The sequence below is a fragment of the Haplochromis burtoni genome, unplaced genomic scaffold (genome assembly GCF_018398535.1).
Source record: "Haplochromis burtoni strain Fernald_Lab_line unplaced genomic scaffold, NCSU_Asbu1 Contig_96, whole genome shotgun sequence".
Classification (NCBI taxonomy): Eukaryota; Metazoa; Chordata; class Actinopteri; order Cichliformes; family Cichlidae; genus Haplochromis; species Haplochromis burtoni.
Genome location: NW_024582457.1, coordinates 2,043,584 through 2,063,030, shown reverse-complemented (window position 1 = coordinate 2,063,030; position 19,447 = coordinate 2,043,584). Strand labels below are relative to the sequence as shown.

The 19,447-nt window shown below is 43.9% G+C and overlaps 1 protein-coding gene across 6 annotated transcripts in view; it reads right to left on the bottom strand.

Annotated features, from left to right (window-relative positions):
* Nucleotides 1-19,447, bottom strand: part of LOC102311160 (signal-induced proliferation-associated 1-like protein 2) — an 88,096-nt gene that overhangs the window by 10,616 nt on the left and 58,033 nt on the right. For 4 of the 6 annotated variants that reach the window (XM_042222887.1, XM_005927157.3, XM_005927160.3 and 1 more), the window contains 9 exons: nt 18,710-18,984; nt 13,020-13,271; nt 10,206-10,352; nt 8,623-8,726; nt 8,359-8,447; nt 6,809-7,182; nt 3,964-4,230; nt 2,839-2,892; nt 571-709 (listed from right to left, as the gene is read on the bottom strand). In XM_042222887.1, coding sequence (XP_042078821.1) covers nt 571-709; nt 2,839-2,892; nt 3,964-4,230; nt 6,809-7,182; nt 8,359-8,447; nt 8,623-8,726; nt 10,206-10,352; nt 13,020-13,271; nt 18,710-18,984 — 1,701 coding nt within the window. The remainder of the gene's footprint in view (nt 1-570; nt 710-2,838; nt 2,893-3,963; nt 4,231-6,808; nt 7,183-8,358; nt 8,448-8,622; nt 8,727-10,205; nt 10,353-13,019; nt 13,272-18,709; nt 18,985-19,447) is intronic. The other 2 variants (XM_005927159.3, XM_005927161.3) reach the window with 2 other exon arrangements.

The window sequence follows — 19,447 nt, the reverse complement described above, 5'->3', positions numbered from 1 at the left end:
CTGTGACAGAGGACATGCTCGTCTTCTCCGGGGAACTGAAGTGCATTTGTATTAGAATTGAGCAGCATCCAAGAATAACCCATTTGTACATCTCCAGAGTCCCTTCCTGGTAGATAATGGATGGGGGGGATGGTGCAGGGAACTCGAGATGCAATTAATAGAGACTGCAGGACCCAGAAACATCAAACATCGATGTGCTCTCTGGAACTTCCTGCCTTTAATCCATGACATCCCGACTGAGTAAACTCAGCCCCTTGTTAGAAATTAAATTAACCAAACACTGTGCCAGTCAGTGGTGACTGAAAGGGTCCTGTGTCCAGAGAGAGAGTGAGAGGGAGGAATCCTATCAGCAGTGCCAGCATATGTTTGTCCTGCTTTCACTGGATTCCCAGCAAGAGATTTTCAGGTCTGGTTCTGCACTGGATTTATTCAAAAGGAGGAAGTCTGAGGTTTTTGTAGATACATCGTGTCAGTATAATAACAGAATTGTGAAGTGACATTTATTTGCATATTACACAGGACATCATAATAATGATAAATTAGAGGTTAGGGTTTCATTAATGCCCTCACCTTGCGACTCCTGTCTTCTCCTGGTGGGCTGTCGGGCAGCATCATTTTAACGTATTCCTCTTTCGAGAGTCTCTGCAGAGATTTTCCATCCCGCTCAGTGGCCTGGAGCCGGCATGCGGCCTCTTGTGCGTACAACTGCCTGTAGATGACACAGAGGGCAAAGAAGAGCATGGCTCATCACTAGGGTCACACAAAATACATCCCAAGGGGGGCAGCCTTGGAGCCATCACAGCTTGGGTTCAGAGGTAATCCCAGCTACTTAGAGAACAGGGACAGGGATCCGTCTTATCATGCCAACATCAGGCGCTTCCCTGCTCCATGCTAGTCAGGTGAATGCAGGATAACGGGGATGGAAAAGGACCAAGGGAGGGAACTTATTTCCAAATCTTACCCTGTTCCACATCACTGTGCCAAAACCATGATTACACAGGCTGCAAATAAAATCCAGCCAAGCACTGTGAGAGGTAGAAGGGAAAACAAGGGTTTGGGACAGAAATGACTTCCAGAAACAAGTGGAAAGCACCAACTAAAGGAGTGTTCACAACAACAACAACAGAGGGAGACATGAGAGCTGTTAGACAGGGCTGGAGAAGGACCCACAAGAGGTGACATGTTTTGTTAGCAGTGTGGTTGTCAGCAGGGTTTTATCTGAGAACATTTAAATGATTCTGAGGGTGTGGAGAGTTTACGGGAGAGGTTACAGGGCACGGAAGATGTGCCCGACCAGGCTGGTGAAGTCATGTGGCTGTGAGACCTCTGCTTTAAGTGAGCAGCCTGAGCTTGACACACTGAGTGCTGTTGGCAGGCTGTTAGGTGGCCGCAGGGAGATTCGCTAGATGGTTAGACGATGGGACAGCCTAGTTATGACGGCTACCTCCAGACACTGTTGCTGAGAGCCGCACTGTATGAAGCTTTTGGCAACACGGAGAACAGTTCCTAAATATATGTACCGTGTTTGCTCTATTCTGTTTGGCAGAAAAATAAGTGCAGTTAACTGAATTTTGTACACTCGTTGTTTGATGCCAAAAACTGCAGCAAAAAGTCCTCTGTTTTCCCACTCTACCTTGACCTGTCCATTTTCGCCTGAAGTAATTGAGCCATAATTATGAGAAAACTGGAACAACATTAAAGCCCTCATCTTTGGAGTTAAATATTACTCTGCTGTGCACTGGCATCTGTTAAATGCCTACAGTGTATAATTAACTTCTCAAGGGGCAGTGAAAAAGAAAGAATGGACGTTTTCATCCACCTGTTTTTAATACAAAGTCTGAGAGCTTGTGAAAAAGATGATAAAATTATTTTAGTCCAGTTAGAAACAGCAGAGAGATCCAAAAGAGAGGGAAGTATAAGTGTTGATAGCTGTTTGATGCTTAATATTGTGATGCCTTCTTTCGTTTCTCCTATCATGGACAAGCCATAGATGCAGTAGTGCACAAGATTTTTTGTTTTTTGTTTTTCTTTTGGGCTAAAGACTCTTAACAGTGGAGAAAAATTTTAAGGACCCCACACATAATGTAACCAGCCATCCAACCATTCAATTCATTGTCTGTCATGCCAATGTGAGGTTGTCATGGGGTACACAGGGTACACAACCTGGGCAGGGCGCTAGTCTGTCGCTCCGCTAACAGAGAGAATGACAATTTTTACACCTACAGCTATTTAAGAGTTTGCTCTGGATTTGAACGCAGGGCCTCATTCTTGATGTGAGGTGACGCTGCTAACCGCCACACCACCATGCCTTCCAGTATCTGGACTGACTCAAATATTTCTCCATCATTAAAATAGGTTAGCTGGCTAATATGCCGAGCTAAAATGTAGCAGAAATGGTTCACAGCACTCATAGAGAAGCAAATAGTTTAATCGCAGATAGAAAAGTGTTTCTATTGGCCTTCAGATAATGTGAGGTGGAGTCATAGCTATAATATGCATGTATAAAGCTGGGAATACTCTGTCCCAGACGAAACATAACCAAAGGGAAGCAATTGTGATGATAGCTTTGGTTGTGGTTATTAAAATTAAACTTCTAATAGAGATTTAAGCAGAGAGACTGAGAAGATATTAGATGGACAGTACACAGCAGTATGAATCTGTAGTGGAAATGTCACAGTCACTCATGCACAGCTGGTTGCTGTCCACTTTGAGCATGGTCCACAAGGCAGAACCAGCACTTGACACCGGAGGAGTGGGGGTACAAAGAGGGCGGGGCAGTGTGCGGGGTAAGCAGGCGGTGTCAGATCAGGACCACAGGGTTCACTCTTAACTGTGTACCTTGAACGCTCAGACAGCATTGTGAGAAGGAAGGTTAACAAGCTTTCCGCTCCTCTGAAACAAGAAGCAGAAGCAAGAAAGAAAGAGCCCACGGTTAGAAGCACTGTTACACATCCAGCCTTACACACAGCGTTAGAACAAATGAGAAAACTTTTTAGAATTGGGGGGAAAGAGAAACTTCATTATGTTAGGACAATATCTGTGAGTAATATTAGGCCATTTATCACGAGGCGCTGTTATGTAAGATGAAATAAAACGGTAGGAATATATAAACAAACAATGGGGTGGGTAACTGAATTACGGAGCTTTTTCATAAGTCGGCAGAAGATGACTTCAGTGCATGCGATCAATCACACAACCGTAAGTAGCAAATTTCACAGCCTAAATGAAATTACTTGGGAGCTGGAGCACGGGGTTCCTTCCAGGGCAAAATCTCACACTCTCTCTTGCAAAACACGCCCCGCTCGCAAACATCCTCCAAATCAGTGCACACAGACAGACACACACTCACAGCTACACTCACACCGTAAAAGCTGTTTCGCTTTCACCACCAATGGCTCTCTGTTCTCTACAGCAAAACCATTTAATCACCCGACAGATACAGTCAGTCATCACTGCTCATACAGACTGAGGATTGCATACATTCCTCTTCTGTGCGATACAGGCTATTGTGCAGATGGGCGTCCTCAGACTACATGTGCGACTGCGTGCGTGTTCCTGTGTGTGTCTTGATGCTTGGCTCCCAGCAGAGATGGTCGAGCCTGGCGATCCACAGGGACGCGGCTTCACGGGAGCGATCAATAACCGTAAGTGACATGTGCCAAGTGTATTATGTCCGCAGCTTCACTGAGCTTATTTATTTTGTGGCTGTCTGCTTCAATCAAGGCCACTCTGTGTAGGCTGATCGTGGCGTTGGGTTTGAGGTGGAGATGCAGCAGTAAGACGGAGAAAAATGTGCTGACAAGAGCGCGATTAAAGGGTGTTTTATTTAAATGTGCCTACTAGCTAGTGATAAAATCGCTGTGAAGCACGTGAGCTGAAACCTCTTTGTTTTTGTAGTTTTTTTGCACATTTGCTGATGTTCTCACACATTCTCTTCTTGCTTTCACCCTCACATACACTCACCCACACTCTGAAATGTTGGGAGGTTCCTCAGTGCTGTGGGCGGCATCATCATCATCATCATCAGTCGCCTTCGCGCCCACTGTGAATTTGCAACTGGACTGTGTGCGTGCCTGTCCACAAGCCTCTGAGCCGGGCCCAAGCCCGGACCCCTGTACCAGCTCTGGCCCTGAGCTGCTGGTCTGGGGGATGGTGTACACCTTGGAGGAGTCAGCAGACATACAGTATCTGGCACCACGGGCCAGGGGACTGCCAGAGTGGTGTGAGCCACTGATCAAACAGCAGAAAGAAAAAAAGAAACAGAAAACAAAAAAAAAAGGCATAACATAACTCAAAAGTGACCACAAAATGAATGAATTTAAAAACAGAGAAACAAAAAGAGGCAAAACCATAACAAAAACATAAACAAGCATTAGCAATAGAAATGGTGCTAGCAACATGTCAGACGTAAAGAAACGACCTATTAGGATCTTTAAACGGAAAATGGTTTATGAATGGTCTCCATGCTGCCGGGGTCGCTACGCTTTTCCTTATTCTCTGTCATTTGTATCCTGTTACAAGGGTGAACACATGTAGGCTCAAACTGTCTGTTTCTGTGGGGCAACAGAGAAAGGAAGGAAGACTTTGGCTTTTACAGAGGGAGGAGTTCAAACAGCTCAGACAGAGGATCAATTTAAAAGGCACTAAGGCCCGATATAAGATAAGTACTGATTATGAATATTTTGAATCATGTGAATCACGCAAAGATACTTGCGTAGTTTCCTAAGAAATATGGAGCTGTTCATGAGGGCAATAAGCCCCCTTTTAATCTAAAAACATCAAATTGCCCTTAAACCTACACTGGAAGAGGATTCGGCTGCAGTTTGTCATGTGAATATTCCCCCTGAACTTTGTCCTTTCAGTATTTAGTCAAATATCAACTGACAAAACACATTAAAGGGTCAGTGCACTCAAATCACATGGAGGCATTTTCTGCTTATTTACAATGCTGTGCCTTAGGCTGATTTACAGGCTTACTTACGAGCAAACACAAAATAAAATAACTGCATGCCACGAGGAAAATACTATTATTTTTGTTAACTGGGGAAGGTGACCCTTGAAGTTATGATCAAGAGGTCAAATACACACAGCTGTACAGCATTCATCTCGACTGAATGGTGTTTTTATATCACTTTACTTTATGCGATTCCTCGAATGTGTAAATGCTTTGCCTCTATCCAAATAATAAGCAAGATGATAAAGGATGGCGATGTCACACTCTGCAGTGATGTGAAAATGAGCCATGCATCAGGTAATGAACGCTGCCTTGCTTTGCTTTCTTTGCTCCTTTATCTTCCATTGGCCTTTCACATTTAAGCACTCCCCCTCTCCATACACAGTCTCACATCTGCTACAGCGTCCTTCATTATTTCCATAATTAATATGAAAGTGGATCGTTTGTGTGTGTGTCTGTTTTTTTTTTGTTTTTGCCTAATTAGGATTCATCTATTAGCTGCAGAGATGGATCTTAGATTTAGGTCCATAAAAGACGTTAGGGTTTTGCTACTCAAACATTCTTCTGAAACACCCTAAAGACATGAGAGCTCGCTTTGGCTGGAGGCACAACACACTGCTTTTCCATATTCATGCCCATCTGTGCCACACCCTGCAAATGTGCTCCTGCTGCTTCACTGTTTGCTCAGATGACACTCGGGTGTCAAAGACCATTACATAAAAGGTGGGAAGCATCAGAGCAGTCAAGGTGATGGCATGGGCTCTTTTCTCATTTCTGAGTGATATCCTGGCACGGTTACTTCTTCATACCCCCAAACAGGTCAATGATCTCAACAGACTGGGGGACCATAATCCTATATGACATCAACAAATGGTCACCCGTGCTGCTTCACACAGACAGACTGAGTGGCTTCAGGGCCGACCTTCAATGACACCATTTCTCTTTCCCAGATGGTCCCAGGTCAGGTAAGGAGGACTTAAAGGATAGTGTGATGAGCCTCCTGATGTTGCCTCGGCCTGACAGCAACACCGACCAGGAGCTTTCAGCACAACTGGATGATCCAGACTGTGTGTCAGCAGAGAGGGGGCACGGCTGGGTGAAAAGGTCAGCTAACAGCCAGAAACCTTCCTTTTGTGCACGTGTTTGCCTCTGCATGTGTTCAACAGATAGTGGGCCTGAAAACATCTACGTGGTGGAATATAGTGGATTTTGCCTAGAGCCATTTAAAAAAAAGGGGGTGTTTGAAAGTTCACAAAGGCAAATCAATGACCCCAAAAGAAGGAACTAAGCCACACCAGGAAAAACTATTTGACCACAGCAAAGAAAAACGGAGTGCTGTAATACTAGGAGCTTCTGGACTGAGAGGTTTTAGGTCATATTTCAGGCCTGCTTATAGAACAAAATGACTGTTTGCATCAGGAGTTACTGAGAGTAGTCTCTGCTTATGTAGCTACTATTGGGAAAACCCAGAAACTACTCTAATGGTCATAAAACCACATCTTTATTGGTATGCACGGCGGTGTGAAAAGGTCATCAAATGTCGTCTTTATGGGGGAAAGCGTTAAAACCTCCTAGGAAGGTGTTCATGCTCCAGAACAACTTCAGCGCTGCGGAGCATGAATCCTTGAAGTCTATCAGACGCTCTGTGTTTTTCATGATGGATTTAGAAAGCACATTTTAAGACAAGCATCCAAAAATCTCACTTAAGTGCTAAATTTGCTTGAGATCTAATAACAGTTAAGGCAAGGTTCAGCGCTGCATACTCAACAACTTCCATTTAAAGTTATCCTTTAATTTGTAACTCACTCAGCCAAAGTCAATTGTTTTGTACAAACGAGGACAAAAATGCTGTACCTGGAGTGGGACGAGATCTCGCTCAGGTCCCCGATACTGCCCTCTGTCACATGGCTAGACAAAATGGCAGAAGCATAGCCCTGCGGTAGGTACATTTTCCCATGATCCTCTTCCGACGCTCCATCCTCGTGGTGCTCCGACACCCACGGGTGTCCCTGCTCCCCGACTCTTCCCTGCAGCAACACTCGGGCCCCGGGGGCCACGCAGGGATTAGTGTCTATGCCGCTGTCAGTGGATGCGCCTTTGATGTACGTGAGGCCGAGCATCTCGGGGTCCATCAGGTCCCCAGAGCCAAAGTGCTTATCGTCACTGTTGCTGGAGGCGTTGCTTGAAAGAGTGTTGCTACTTGAGTGGCTTGAGTTTTTATCACCCGCCTGGCACAGAGAGAGAGAGGGAGAGAGCGAGAGGGGTGAAGGAGAAAGAAACACAGTAAATCAAACGAGGTCAAACAGCAGCTGCAAATAATTCTTACGGATGCTTTAACATTCTTGCCCTACCAGGCAAGGAGGGGGTTTACCCATCAGGCTTCCTCACACGGTCATGTGTCCCTGACTGAGGCAACAGCTTGTTTTCTTGAGGCCCATTACACTGTCAAGTAGTTGACAGTAATATGTAGGCAGGAATAAAAACAGACTATGCTGAATGTCACATACTTTGCGTGCAAACTCTGAAATTGTGATGCTTATTTGAGGAATCCAGATGATCATAAGCTTTGTTTTTTTAGCTCTTTTATCCCTCAAGCTCAAATACATTTAAGGTCACACCAACTTATTCCAATGTGCATCATCAGTTTCAAACCATGGGCATCAACAGCTACGCCTTATTTTAGAACTTAAGCCATGAATTGCAAAGGTTTGTTCTGCAATGTCACCTTTACTATGATTTACTGCTAAATTATTGATGCGGTTTTAGTCACAGCATAGAAAAAAAACAGTTGAAAAAGCAGGCTCAGTACATTAGAGATGTACAGTGCCAAGAAAATGTTTTAATTTTTTATCCACTTCTAACAGTGGTGGAAAACACCAAAACATGTTGTTTAGGTGCATTAGCCGGCCTCCAGCATCTGAGGAGAAAGAAAAAAGGAAGGCAGTGCTGGGCAAAATAACCATAAATCAGAGGGAGTGGGGAGAATATAGAGAAAGGAGAAACGAGGGGCTAAAACACTTAATATATTCAACCTTCAAGGAAAAGGTGTCCTAGAAACGCATGAAACAACCTGAAACAGTGATGAGATGAGATTTCCTTTAGCATGCTGATGAAGGGAAAGTGATAACTGCAAAGAGCGTCTAGAGGGGACAACATGAACATCTGCCCCAATTGAACTGATTGCAGCAAAGCCCATAAACAAGGGCAATCTGAGCTCAGCCTGAAACAGTTGTGGGATATAGCAGGTCTTACACAGACTCTAATGCCAGCACAGCACACTTCAAGGCCGAATCAGACCAAGTTTTCATATACGAAGACCTTCCCAAAAGTCGCAAATAGACTTCCAAACGTTATTAAAGTCACCTGGTCGGCTTCAATAAAGTGAAAGTGGATCAGACATTTACCCTGGACAGCTTGTTGGGCGAGTCCTTTCCTCCTTCTCTTTGCTTCAGAGGGTTCAAGATCTTGGTGGAGGGGATGTGCCATTTGGCCTCTGTGGAGCCAGAAGTTACTGTTACTATAGAAGCAGATGGCATGATTCACAGACTGTATGTAAAAGATGGCAGCAAGATATGTGGACAACAGTTTGTGAGATTTGCTTTGGTTTCAGGATTGTTACACTCTTGCTATACAGACATGCATGTTAACAATGACTACTTCAGACTAACCTGCAGACCTAGTCCTCTCCAGGGTGGGCTCTCTCTCTCTGTGGATCTCTCCATCCCCTCCCTGGATGTCCCCTACCCGCTCATGCAGGATAGGGGAGGGACACCTGATGGGGGGAGAAAAAAAAGAAAAAGGAGAAAAAGAGGGCAGGAGGGGGGAAATGGGCCATAAATTCGTTTTTCTATAGAGTGTGCTCTCTATTCAATTAAGAGAAAGGCTTCAATAGATTCACCACAGATGTACAGCAATTAGCTCAACATCATTTAAGGTCAAAACACTTGAGCTCATAATAGAATAAAGAAGCTGCCAGACAACGCTGACAAAAGACCCTTTTTCATTGGACTCAGCTTGCCGAGTGCTTTTTACCTCTTGACAAAAGGGTAAGAGCAGCAATTTTTTTTCAATGCGCGTCTTAGTTAAACCTTTTAGAGCTAATAAAGTTTACAGCAGATGAACAGAGGCCGCATTGTCTCCTGATCTCCGACAAAGCCCGGCAGATCAGTCGACATGTCTGCCGTTCTGCATCGGGGCAGCTCTGACAGGGCGCAGTGGTCCTCGGGTGTTCAATGCACATCTGAGGCCTCTGACAGAAAAGGCAGCAGTGGGGAGCTAAGCCTCTTGTCATGGTCTGTAACCACTTACAGACAGACGTCGGTCTCTCATGGATTCTGCTCATGTACAAGAATCAGCCTGACAGATGTTACGCCTGCGCAGTCTCCAGTCTGGGCTGCTCCGCGACATCGTTATATAATTGACGAAATGATAAAGACCAACATGTTGAAAAGAACATTGTAAAAAAAACAAATTGAGTAAAATAAGCGAACTGGAAAATTTGATGACAAGAAAGAATTTGTTGTGGCAATAATTAAGTTGGCAGATGATACAAAGCCAAATACTCTGACTCTGAATAATTTCTCTCTTTTGATTATTCATTAAACCCTTTAAATTAAATCGTTCTCCAAAATTCTGTCATAGTTCGTTAGATCGCCACGTCAGTCAGTCAGATTCCTTAAAAATGATTTCCAATTACATTTAAGTGCCACCCATTCTTTAATTTACTGAATAGCATGAGAAGTACGTACCCAAAGTAAGAAAAACACTTCACTTAGGTGGGATTTTCAACAGCCTTTAACCGCATGCTTCAAATTAAAAAGTGCCCATTTACATTCGAGGTAGCTTTTCTGTTCGTCTTTGAACGACATCTTGAAAGTAAAGCTTTGAGATGACTTCACGGAAACTATAATAATGCATGTTAAATAAAACTCATCTTCCATCTTCTCTCCATTATGCTCTGGATGTGGTATTAGACCATGACAGGCGTAATTTTATTGTTTTGTTAGATTACTTCCTAGAAGAAAGAAAGAAAAAAAAAAAAAAGCATGACGACTGGCCAAAAGTGCACTGATGATTTGGTCATTTCATGTGGAAAAATTGCTGTCATTTCGCAAAATTGCAAGTTCTCAGAAATAGTGCTGGGACTGATTGGAGCTGCATTCATTACTGTAAAACCGCATAATCCTGGAGGGACTACTTAAAGGTTATTTCCAAAAAACTAAAAAAAATTCACACTGCTGTGGTCCTGTACCCATCATATCCAGGCTGCTGGGACCATGTGCTGCTGCCACAGGGCCCTGGATCACTGGAGGACGACTGGTTGCTGGGGGAACTGCGGTAGTGCTGGTCTCCCTTGTTACATGAGGTGACCTGGGGATTCTCCATATCCTGCACAGTTCTGCAGAAAAAAGAGGGACAACAGACAGGAGTGGTTAAAAATGATTACAGATAGCCCATAATATATACACAGTTGTAGTTCTGACTAATATCAACAGCTTATTTGTTTATAAAGTGCAGATAATATCCTAAAATTGCACTTTAAAACAACAAAAATAAAAAGTCCACAATGTATAGGGACATAAATAGAGGGGGGTATTATCAAATGATTGTTAAATGATCATCATCAAATCATCATTTGGAAGGACTGAATCTTAAGGGCATCATTAAAGGCTTTCAAAAAAAAGAAAAAAGAAAAGTCAATGTGAGATAATGTTAGAGGAGGTAAAGGTGTCTCATTTTCAAAGGCAGAGAAAGAGGTTAGTTATGGCATTAACCTCATTCAGCAATCCAGATGATGATTCTCTGTGCGATTCCTCATGCTTAGCTTATTACTGAAGTTTAGTGCTTTCACCTAGTTTGACCATCACAGCCTCTGAGCTAATACCTTGAGATAAGATGCTTTGCTTGCTTTCGTCTAGCCAGGAAAAACTTGTGGACGATGGAGTGAAAAATACACACTGTATGTGACTTATGTCTGCTGCCTTCCCTTTAACCAGCACGCCAATTGAGGTAAGATGAGCGGACGGAAATAAGACTGCAATAACACAGGCAGTATGGCTTTCACATTAAAGCGTAAGCCAAGTCTTGTCGGATATCCTATACTCCTTATATCTGCTTCTTTTGTCCTCATACATTAGTTTGGAACCAGGTCTGAAATGACTAAATCTTTATTAAATGCAAAGCCAAGAGAGACTGTCACCTGGATCAGGTATTCAAAGATTGGAAATTTGCAGATAAGCGACTAAAAATGATCCGGTAGAGCTCGGATTCAAAAATGTAAGTATAAACATTCACAAGGCGACCCAAATTAAACATCAACACTTTCTGCTTCCTCATTCGGTTTCCCTTTTTTTCCCCCCTCCACAGGGAAATAAACTGTCAGTATCTCAGTTGTGCCACACATCATCAAACGCTCTGGCCAGATCGCTATGTTTTCTCTCCGGCTGTGTTAGTCAAGTGTCCAGCCAAGTCCAGGCACTTCAATTTGAGACAGAAGCGGCTGCTTTTCGTTCTCCTTTTTTCTTCTTCTCCTCATGTTAAGGGGGGAAAAAAAAGTTTTGAGGGGAGAGATCAGAGGGTTGGTCTCATTTGGCTGTGAAGCAGTCGTCATATTTTATGGTTGCAAGTCTAAATCCAGCTATACGTGTGGATGAAATGGCGCTTTATCTGAGCTATAAAGATTCTCGCGTGGCCTTGCGAGACAAATGGGTCCATGCCCCCTCAAAGCCTCGTGAGATGAGTAATTTAGTGAGACCACCTGTCGGGCTCCATTTTTGTTCATTTAAATTTAACGGGAAGGTTAGTGGTTCGGTTTTTGTTCAGACCTCAATCAGAGTGTGTATTTTAAAAAAAGGTGCTTTTTAAAAATAAAATTAGTTGAGCAGCACAAACAAATGTCCGGCTAACTTATGCTGATTTATTCCTACAGATCCTGCGACTTTATGACACAGTCTCGTCTTCCTCCCTTCCCCTCCTCCTTCTCTACTCCCACTCCCTCTGGGGCGCTTCATATCGCGGTCTAGGGAAGAGCACTCTCTTTGTTTCTGCAGTAATTGGATGAGATGAGCGGAGCTGTGTCAGTGTCCCCATCACCTCCTCCTCAGCAGGGTGCAGGAAAAGGGAGGGAGTGGGGGAGTTGGAGAGTGAGAGAAAGGAGGAGGGGAGTGAGAACGGAGAGCTCCGACTGCTAGGGACTCCAGGCAGAGAAGGCGGCCATTATCCCAGTATAGTCAAAACAGGCAATACTGGACGGGCGGGTGGGTGGTGGGGAGTCGGTGTGACACACTGGAAAGGTTATCGTGACTGTAGGGGTTTCATTAAAGTGAACAAATCACTGCTTTACATGGCTCAATGGAGATGTCCAAAAGAGACAGAGCCGAGGACGGGAACAAAGTCTGAGCGCAGCCTTATCATCCAAAGGGAGATGAAAGCGGAGCCGTGAATTCATTTAACTAAAATGCGCCATTTATATGTATGCAAATAACCGAGCACAATAACAGCTCCTCAAAGTGTAACTGCAGCTCTTTTCTAAATAAGAAAGGCTGAGAGTTCAAAGATTTCATCTGAAAGGACGCCGTCTTTACACTGTCGTGTTTGATGACGAGCCTCCGTTTCTGAAAAACCTTGAGCAGAAAGTTTGTGTGTCAAAAAAGACAAATTAAAAAATGTCTCACAGGATCATTTCTTTTCTTAATTTGTTTAGTTAATGTTTTTTTTCCTTTGCCTTTTTGCACCACTGTGACATTATGTAAATTTGTCCTGGCATGTGTGCAATGCTTACACATGAAATATATGATAAAGCCATCAGTGGATAATCACATTCATAAAGACCGAGTGGAGAAGCTATTTTCTTTCAGCGCGGGTAACATTTAAGCTCCTTTATTTGTATGTGACTCAATATTAAGCAGTGAACAGTGTATTCTGTCATTGTGCTTTTGTAATGCAGCCTCTCTACCGTACAGTTATTCGATCACCCATATTCAAGCGTTGCTTTCAACCCTTAATAAGTGCCAAATTGGGCATAGGCAAACAACAGAAGAAAGCTGAAGTGGAGAATAGTGAGCACCTGGAACCATCTGGCAACTTCCTGTCAAAGGAGGTGCTTCGCGGGATAGCTGCCTGGTGCTGCTGGAGGATCTGCTGACACTGCAAGCGGTCGGGGCCCTGAGTGGGCGAGCCTCGGGATAGCGCTCCGGCAGCCGTGGGCACCCGATGCCAGGTGGTATTTCTCCTGAAGGGCGTCTTGTACTCGCACGGCGTACCCTCGCTGTCCACCTTGTACTCCACCATAGGTATGCGGTAGAGCTCGGAGCAGCCCCTGAGAGGAGAGGGGCGAGAGGGAACCAAGGGTCAAAGTTCATCAATGAACAGAAAATGACAGGAGATGACGTTTTAAGTTATGCGAATGATTAATTAGCAGGATTGAACCTATTAATTTGACCTATAACCTCACATCACAATATGTTAAATATTTTATTTTTCAGCCATGAAACTGAAAATTTCATAATAATCTGTGAAAACCAGGATGAAGTGTTCTCACGTTGCCTCTCCAGGACCCTGCTGAAGCACACAAATACTTTTATTTACCCTGAGCCAGATCTTTAGACTTATATCGTGTTTATTTCTGCACTACTGACAACAACAGACCCACGAACATGTTCACACACATTTGCAAGTGTAAGCGGAGCACTAACATCACTTAAAATAGTTTCCCACCATTTTCGATCATTTTCACAAAGCTAAAAATCTGAGCTCGCCCCTCGGCCAGTAATGGGTATTCCCCGAATTGCTACACACTGGTAGCTTTTCGGTGCACCGTCTCCATCCACTTACTGCTGACATCAGTGAAGATCTCTGGGATGGACAAGGCCTGTGATGCCATTTCATGCAACATTAATCACCGAGGCAGCGGCTTGGTGCGTATGTTTGGAAAGAAGGGGAGGGATGGGGGTTAACCGGGTGGTGGGTCAGGGTTAAAAAGTGTGAGCACTCTGCTCACTCTCCAAAGGCATTTCAAGCATGACCCTAATGATTACACTTGCCGAACCCCCCACCCCCCTCCCCACCCCCTTTAAAGTCCATTTTCCAGCATCCACTGGGGAGTGGAAAGCTCTGTATACTTTTGCTGTGGTCATAAATGTATACATAGAAGGGTTTGAGGAGGGTGCACTGAAGGAAGGAGGGGGGAGTAGTAATCCTTCTCAGAAGGACCCTTTCATCAGTCTGGGCCATGGGTGGCTGGGCTGTTTACACCAGACTTCCCACTGGAGCTGCGGGTGTTATAAGATATAACTAGAAGATCATCCTTTGCTTCTTCCTCTGTGTCCTCTCACATCTGGTTGATGTCACCGCCAGCTGGCCTCATTCATGATGAAGAACTACATCCTGCACATCTTACAGTGTACATACTTAATTGTTTTCACAATATGCATGCTGCATGCATCACTGGTTTGGTATATAGGACAGTGAGAGTATTGAGCACAAGTGAAGCTGTTGTATGCGTAAAAAAGCTTAGAGATGAGAACATTACCTCTTTACACTCAATTTGCCAGCCGAGGTCTTTCAATTATTGTTCCAGACACAAAAAAAAGACCCAAAAAATAAAAAAGACTGCTGGTCAATTGTTTTTCAAGATGGTTGGCACTAGCTTGATTAAATGTGTGTGCAATGTCTGTGTGTGTGACAGAGAGAGAGCGCATGTGTGTGGTCATAATAGGTTGCCACACATCATTACTCTACAAAGAAAAGAGCTATCCCCCAGCTAACAGCTTGTCAACAGTGAAGGTCTCAGCTTTATTCTCTTGCTGTGCTTTTTGCTCCAGAATGACCAAGAAGTGACAAAGTGATTTGCCCATATGATCCAAATAATCTCCATCAGCAGTACAACTGCAGACTTAATGGGAACAGCCTTCATATTCATGTATAAGGAATGTGCCTCTTGTATAAAGGCGACCCGAGACTGAGTGTATAAATCATAAGGAAATGGCAGGAAACGGGTGTTTGGTCAACAGTTGGAAAACTTTAGCTGGAAGCTGGTGTTGCAGGAGAAGCTGTCGGACATGTCCAGCCAGGCATGAGCAGAGGAGGAAGCGAGTGACTGGTGAGAAAAATAATAACCGTCTTTTTCCTCTGATTCCACAAAGAACTGCTGCGCCTCTCTCCCAGTTTAATGTGAGTGGCTATAAATTATGCCACAATGGCCTACATAAGCTTAGAGAAAACTACACAACTGGAGACAATGCACAACTAAAAATAAAGCTCCAGGGAGAGGGGGGGTACTTTGACAACAAAATCTACAAAACCTGATGCAACTTTACTAAAATACCATCACAGGTCATTAAAAATGTAATTAAAAAAACTGTGCTAAGCTTTGTTAGTGGGTGATTGGTGGAGAACATTCAGCTCCTTCAGCCATTCGGCTCTTAACGAATCACAATAGATCAGTGTGACAACAGGACCTTAGACCTCAGTCAGAGAGCTGTCAGTCCAATGACAGGGCCAGCAAGTGAGGGGGACATGCTAATCCATTCCCACAGTCATAGTCCTTGTCACGGCAAAGAGTCACAGAGGTCGTGACCTCCACCAGTGCTGTGCAGACTGTTGTCAAAGGGTTCATTAAACGAGGTGTGCTGAAGACTTAAAGATGAAAAAAAATAGACTGATCTTTGCAGAACCCCCCCGCCCCAGCTCCTATGAAGAATGCGAGGGGATTAAGTAGGACAATTTGTGATGCAGTTTCTAGTTTCTTTGGGTTTAGTGGTGCTCCATCTTGGATGGGTGCTGGCATGGGAAGTGAGAAATCCAGCTTTGCTTCAGTCCAGATGAAAATCCACAATGACAAGTCTGATGGCACTACAAAGGAAAGTGGCCATCTGAATGTCATCGTCAACACTGTGACACAGACTGAAGACACCATTTCAAAAGTAAATCTTTGCAATTAAAACCTAAAACGACAATATGATATTAAAAAAAGAGAAACAAAAAGCCGGGACTCAGCCGGAATAAATGTCAGGGGAAAAAAATCCTTACTGGCCACGTAGCAGTTGATGTTCTGCTTCTATTTGTATGTCTTGTAATGAACATACATTTTAGTCCATATTGTACTGATCCTTCTGTTTATCCTTACATCTCTGATGACCGCATACCAAAACATACAATCTCTGCCATGTTCTGTACATCGCATTCCTGTTTCAAAGAGCTAATCTTTTTCATCTTTTTCTCATTAGTTTTGATCCAAAGCTAACATGCTGAACTTGTTTAAGGCTTTTCAGAGTGATGATGGAAAAGCCTCTGGTACTGTGCTGAGCTATAACCACATCCTGCCCCCCAGTGTAAATAAATACAGTACTAGGTAAGGCTAATATTAGAGACATCTCACAGCTTCAGGCAGAGCAGGGTAAATCCATTTAGGGCATAAACAGCTTTAGGAGGTTTGCCACAAAACAATGCTACACTGTATAAATGATTCCTTGTTGCAATCTAATGTGACATAATCTTAGCAACAAGATGACAACATCACTCCTCGCCGAATCACAAAAATAGGAAGCCTAAACAATATTGGAGCGATTTAAAAAGAATAAAGAGGAAGCTCCTTCCAGCCACCGCATGTACTTATGAAAACATTTTTCCTTGTCATGGTAGCAGCGTGGAGCCAGGGTACATTGTTTGAAGGTCATGAGATGCTTGTCCATTGTTGCTAGATTAGTCCTCATCTCTCTGGCCACGGGGGACTGACTGGGGCCTTCGGGCCCCCTGCTGAATTCCTTTCCTTTGAGATAATGCCAGAGAAACTGGAGCACTTATTGTTGACTGCAACACTTTAGCAACTCCAAGACGCAGCAGCGAAAAGCGTTGAGGGCCCTCGAGATTCTTCACCTGACCTCTCACCTCTTGATTTGTTGGGAGTCTTGGGAGAATATTCAGAGGAGCTTAGATGGAGGCGTTTGGTTCTCATGGGGGCGGCGTTGAGGAACTGTGTTTCAGTGGGGACGGGGAAGGCTCAGCAGCACTGACCAGTTTGCCGTTCTGCTGCTACTAATGCTCACTAATCTGCCAGATGCCTCTATTAGCAAATGCGATATATGGGTCACACTCTGTTCGTAACACGTCACAACACATATTATACACATTTAGTATGACGTAATCACTGCACAAGCTTCTGTTCATTTATGTTTATTTCTAACCCCATTTCTTATTGGCTGTCCAGGCTCCCATTAAACAGTCACTTCAGTGGTTTCAGCTAAACCAAGCCAGAAGTCTTCACCTGGCACAGATGCCACAACAAAAGCTCTCTCTATCTCCATCCTGTAAATACTGCTCTGATAAGCTGGACACATTTGTGGAGACAAAACCAGTTTCGGAGGATGTTCCGTTTTATCTGCTTCTTCCGTCCCCGGACCGCGACGATGATTGCATCGTCGTGTATCATCACAGATCGTGGCGAGAGGCTTAGACGCCGGTTCTGCCAGAGAAGCTGCTCTGTCGGCTTCACAGACAACACACGTTAGCTCGCCATCTGGGGGAGCAAAAATGTTGCTCCTCTGTTGCCAGACCAGAAAGCAAAAGTTAACTACTATGCATGCTTTATATTTTGATGCACACATACACACAGCTGTTTAATCATATATTCATTCAGAACATTAAGCAAGGCTTGTCATTATCATTATTTACCAAAACACTCACCCATCAGGGATTTATCAAGATATTCACCAATCGCCACTTTACTTCATGCGTTTAGAAAGCACACAAATACAGTCAAAGAATGAAAATACACAGTGGTTCATTAACTGCTGTTATCTATGTGTTATTACCTTTAACGATTAGCTGGTATATTAGCATTACCTGTAACAACGCAAACAGAAAAATGGATTTGTATTGAAATATTCTTTCTGCACATTGTCAAGCCATTCTGTCGTGGCTGTCTGTGACAAAGTGGAACCAGCATTTTCCTGGTACATAAATCTGTCAGCCTGAAGCCGAAGAAAAACAAAGATGTCGAAAATGTGAGTGTGAAGGAGTGACGGATACGATTTCACAGTGCTGTCTGTCTCGCACAGACAAAACAAGCAGATGTGCTTTCAGAACAAGCATTTTACACAGACCTTCGTCTCTTCCCATCACGCACACACAAAGGGAAAAAAAAAAATCATTTGAAACACGCTCCCTCATTTATTTCAAGGGCGGTGGACTCTCTACGTGGGAGTGTGTCCCTAAAAAAGGCACACACTCCCATCCTAATTGCTGAACAGAACGTTGAGCGAGGTTAGAGAAAAGCCATCTACAAATGTGAGCTGTCAAACAAAGGCAGCGAGAGTTGAGCCATTAATCAAAAGCCTCTTCTCATTATCATTAGTGGGAAATGCTGACTGTCCGTGTCTGCGGCTCTGCAGGCCTGCTGAAGATTTCTCTCGCAACAAAGAAAGACTATCTCCAGAGAAATCAGTGGAGGACGACATCATCTCCGGTGCAACACAAACAGTATGTAAGCATTTCTTTATGCTAATCGCCTCAAACACGAGAGCAAATGTCAAGCTAATTTACACCACCTGCCAGGAAAAAAGAAGTAAACCAAACTACTTTTCTGTTATGGCTTCATTAATTTTGGGGGGAGCACCTGCTTCTGTCTCGCTAACCGCAGGACAACAGGAAACAACAACAGGAAATCTGCATTTGATTTTAAGTCATTTTGGCTTAATTGCTGTAACAAAAGTGTTTGCACCGAGGTGAAAATGAGACGACCAAAGAGTGAGGGTTTACCTTCGGGGAGTGCCATCTTCATAAGGTTGAATTATAACCACTTTGACGGTGACTGAGGTGCGCAGCAGGTCAATCATCTGCTCGTGAGTGAGGGTAGCAACGGCCACCTTGCAGATCTCCACCAATCTGCTGCCCTGTCTCAGTCCTGCCTTCCAGGCGAAACCAAAGGGCTCCACGTCGGCTACGATGCCCTCGAAATTGACGTGGAAGCCGAGCTGGCCGAGGCCATTCCGGCGAAGTGTCATCTCCGTGGTTTCGCACCCTCTGGTGGCGATCTGGAAGCAGAATGAAAACGGCCGTTTTTATAATCTACGATAAAAGGCAGGTGAATTTGTATTTCACGGCACAGATCCTGAGCTTTAAAAACCGAAGGACTTAATAGATACTTTAGCTGGAAACAGAATGCAATACACATGACAGTGAGGAGATGAGACAGAGAGAAAAATGAATGATCTTAATATTCTTTAATAAGAGTCTTCAAAGCTAACAGAGTATATTCCAACAGCGAATGGTTTGCATCATTTGTAAGATGTGTGTGGGTTTTATTACACATGCATGCACAAGAAAAATACTATCAAAGCCTCCAAAGCAGAAGCAGAAGTCCTTAGGCAGCAAGCCTCCAGCATGTTTGTTTGGCTAATTCAAAGAACCTTTCAAACTTGAAGTTAATAAGAGGCTACATCGCACGGCTAACCGTCTTGCCAAAGAGCCGCACACAAATACACACCTGTCTCTGTG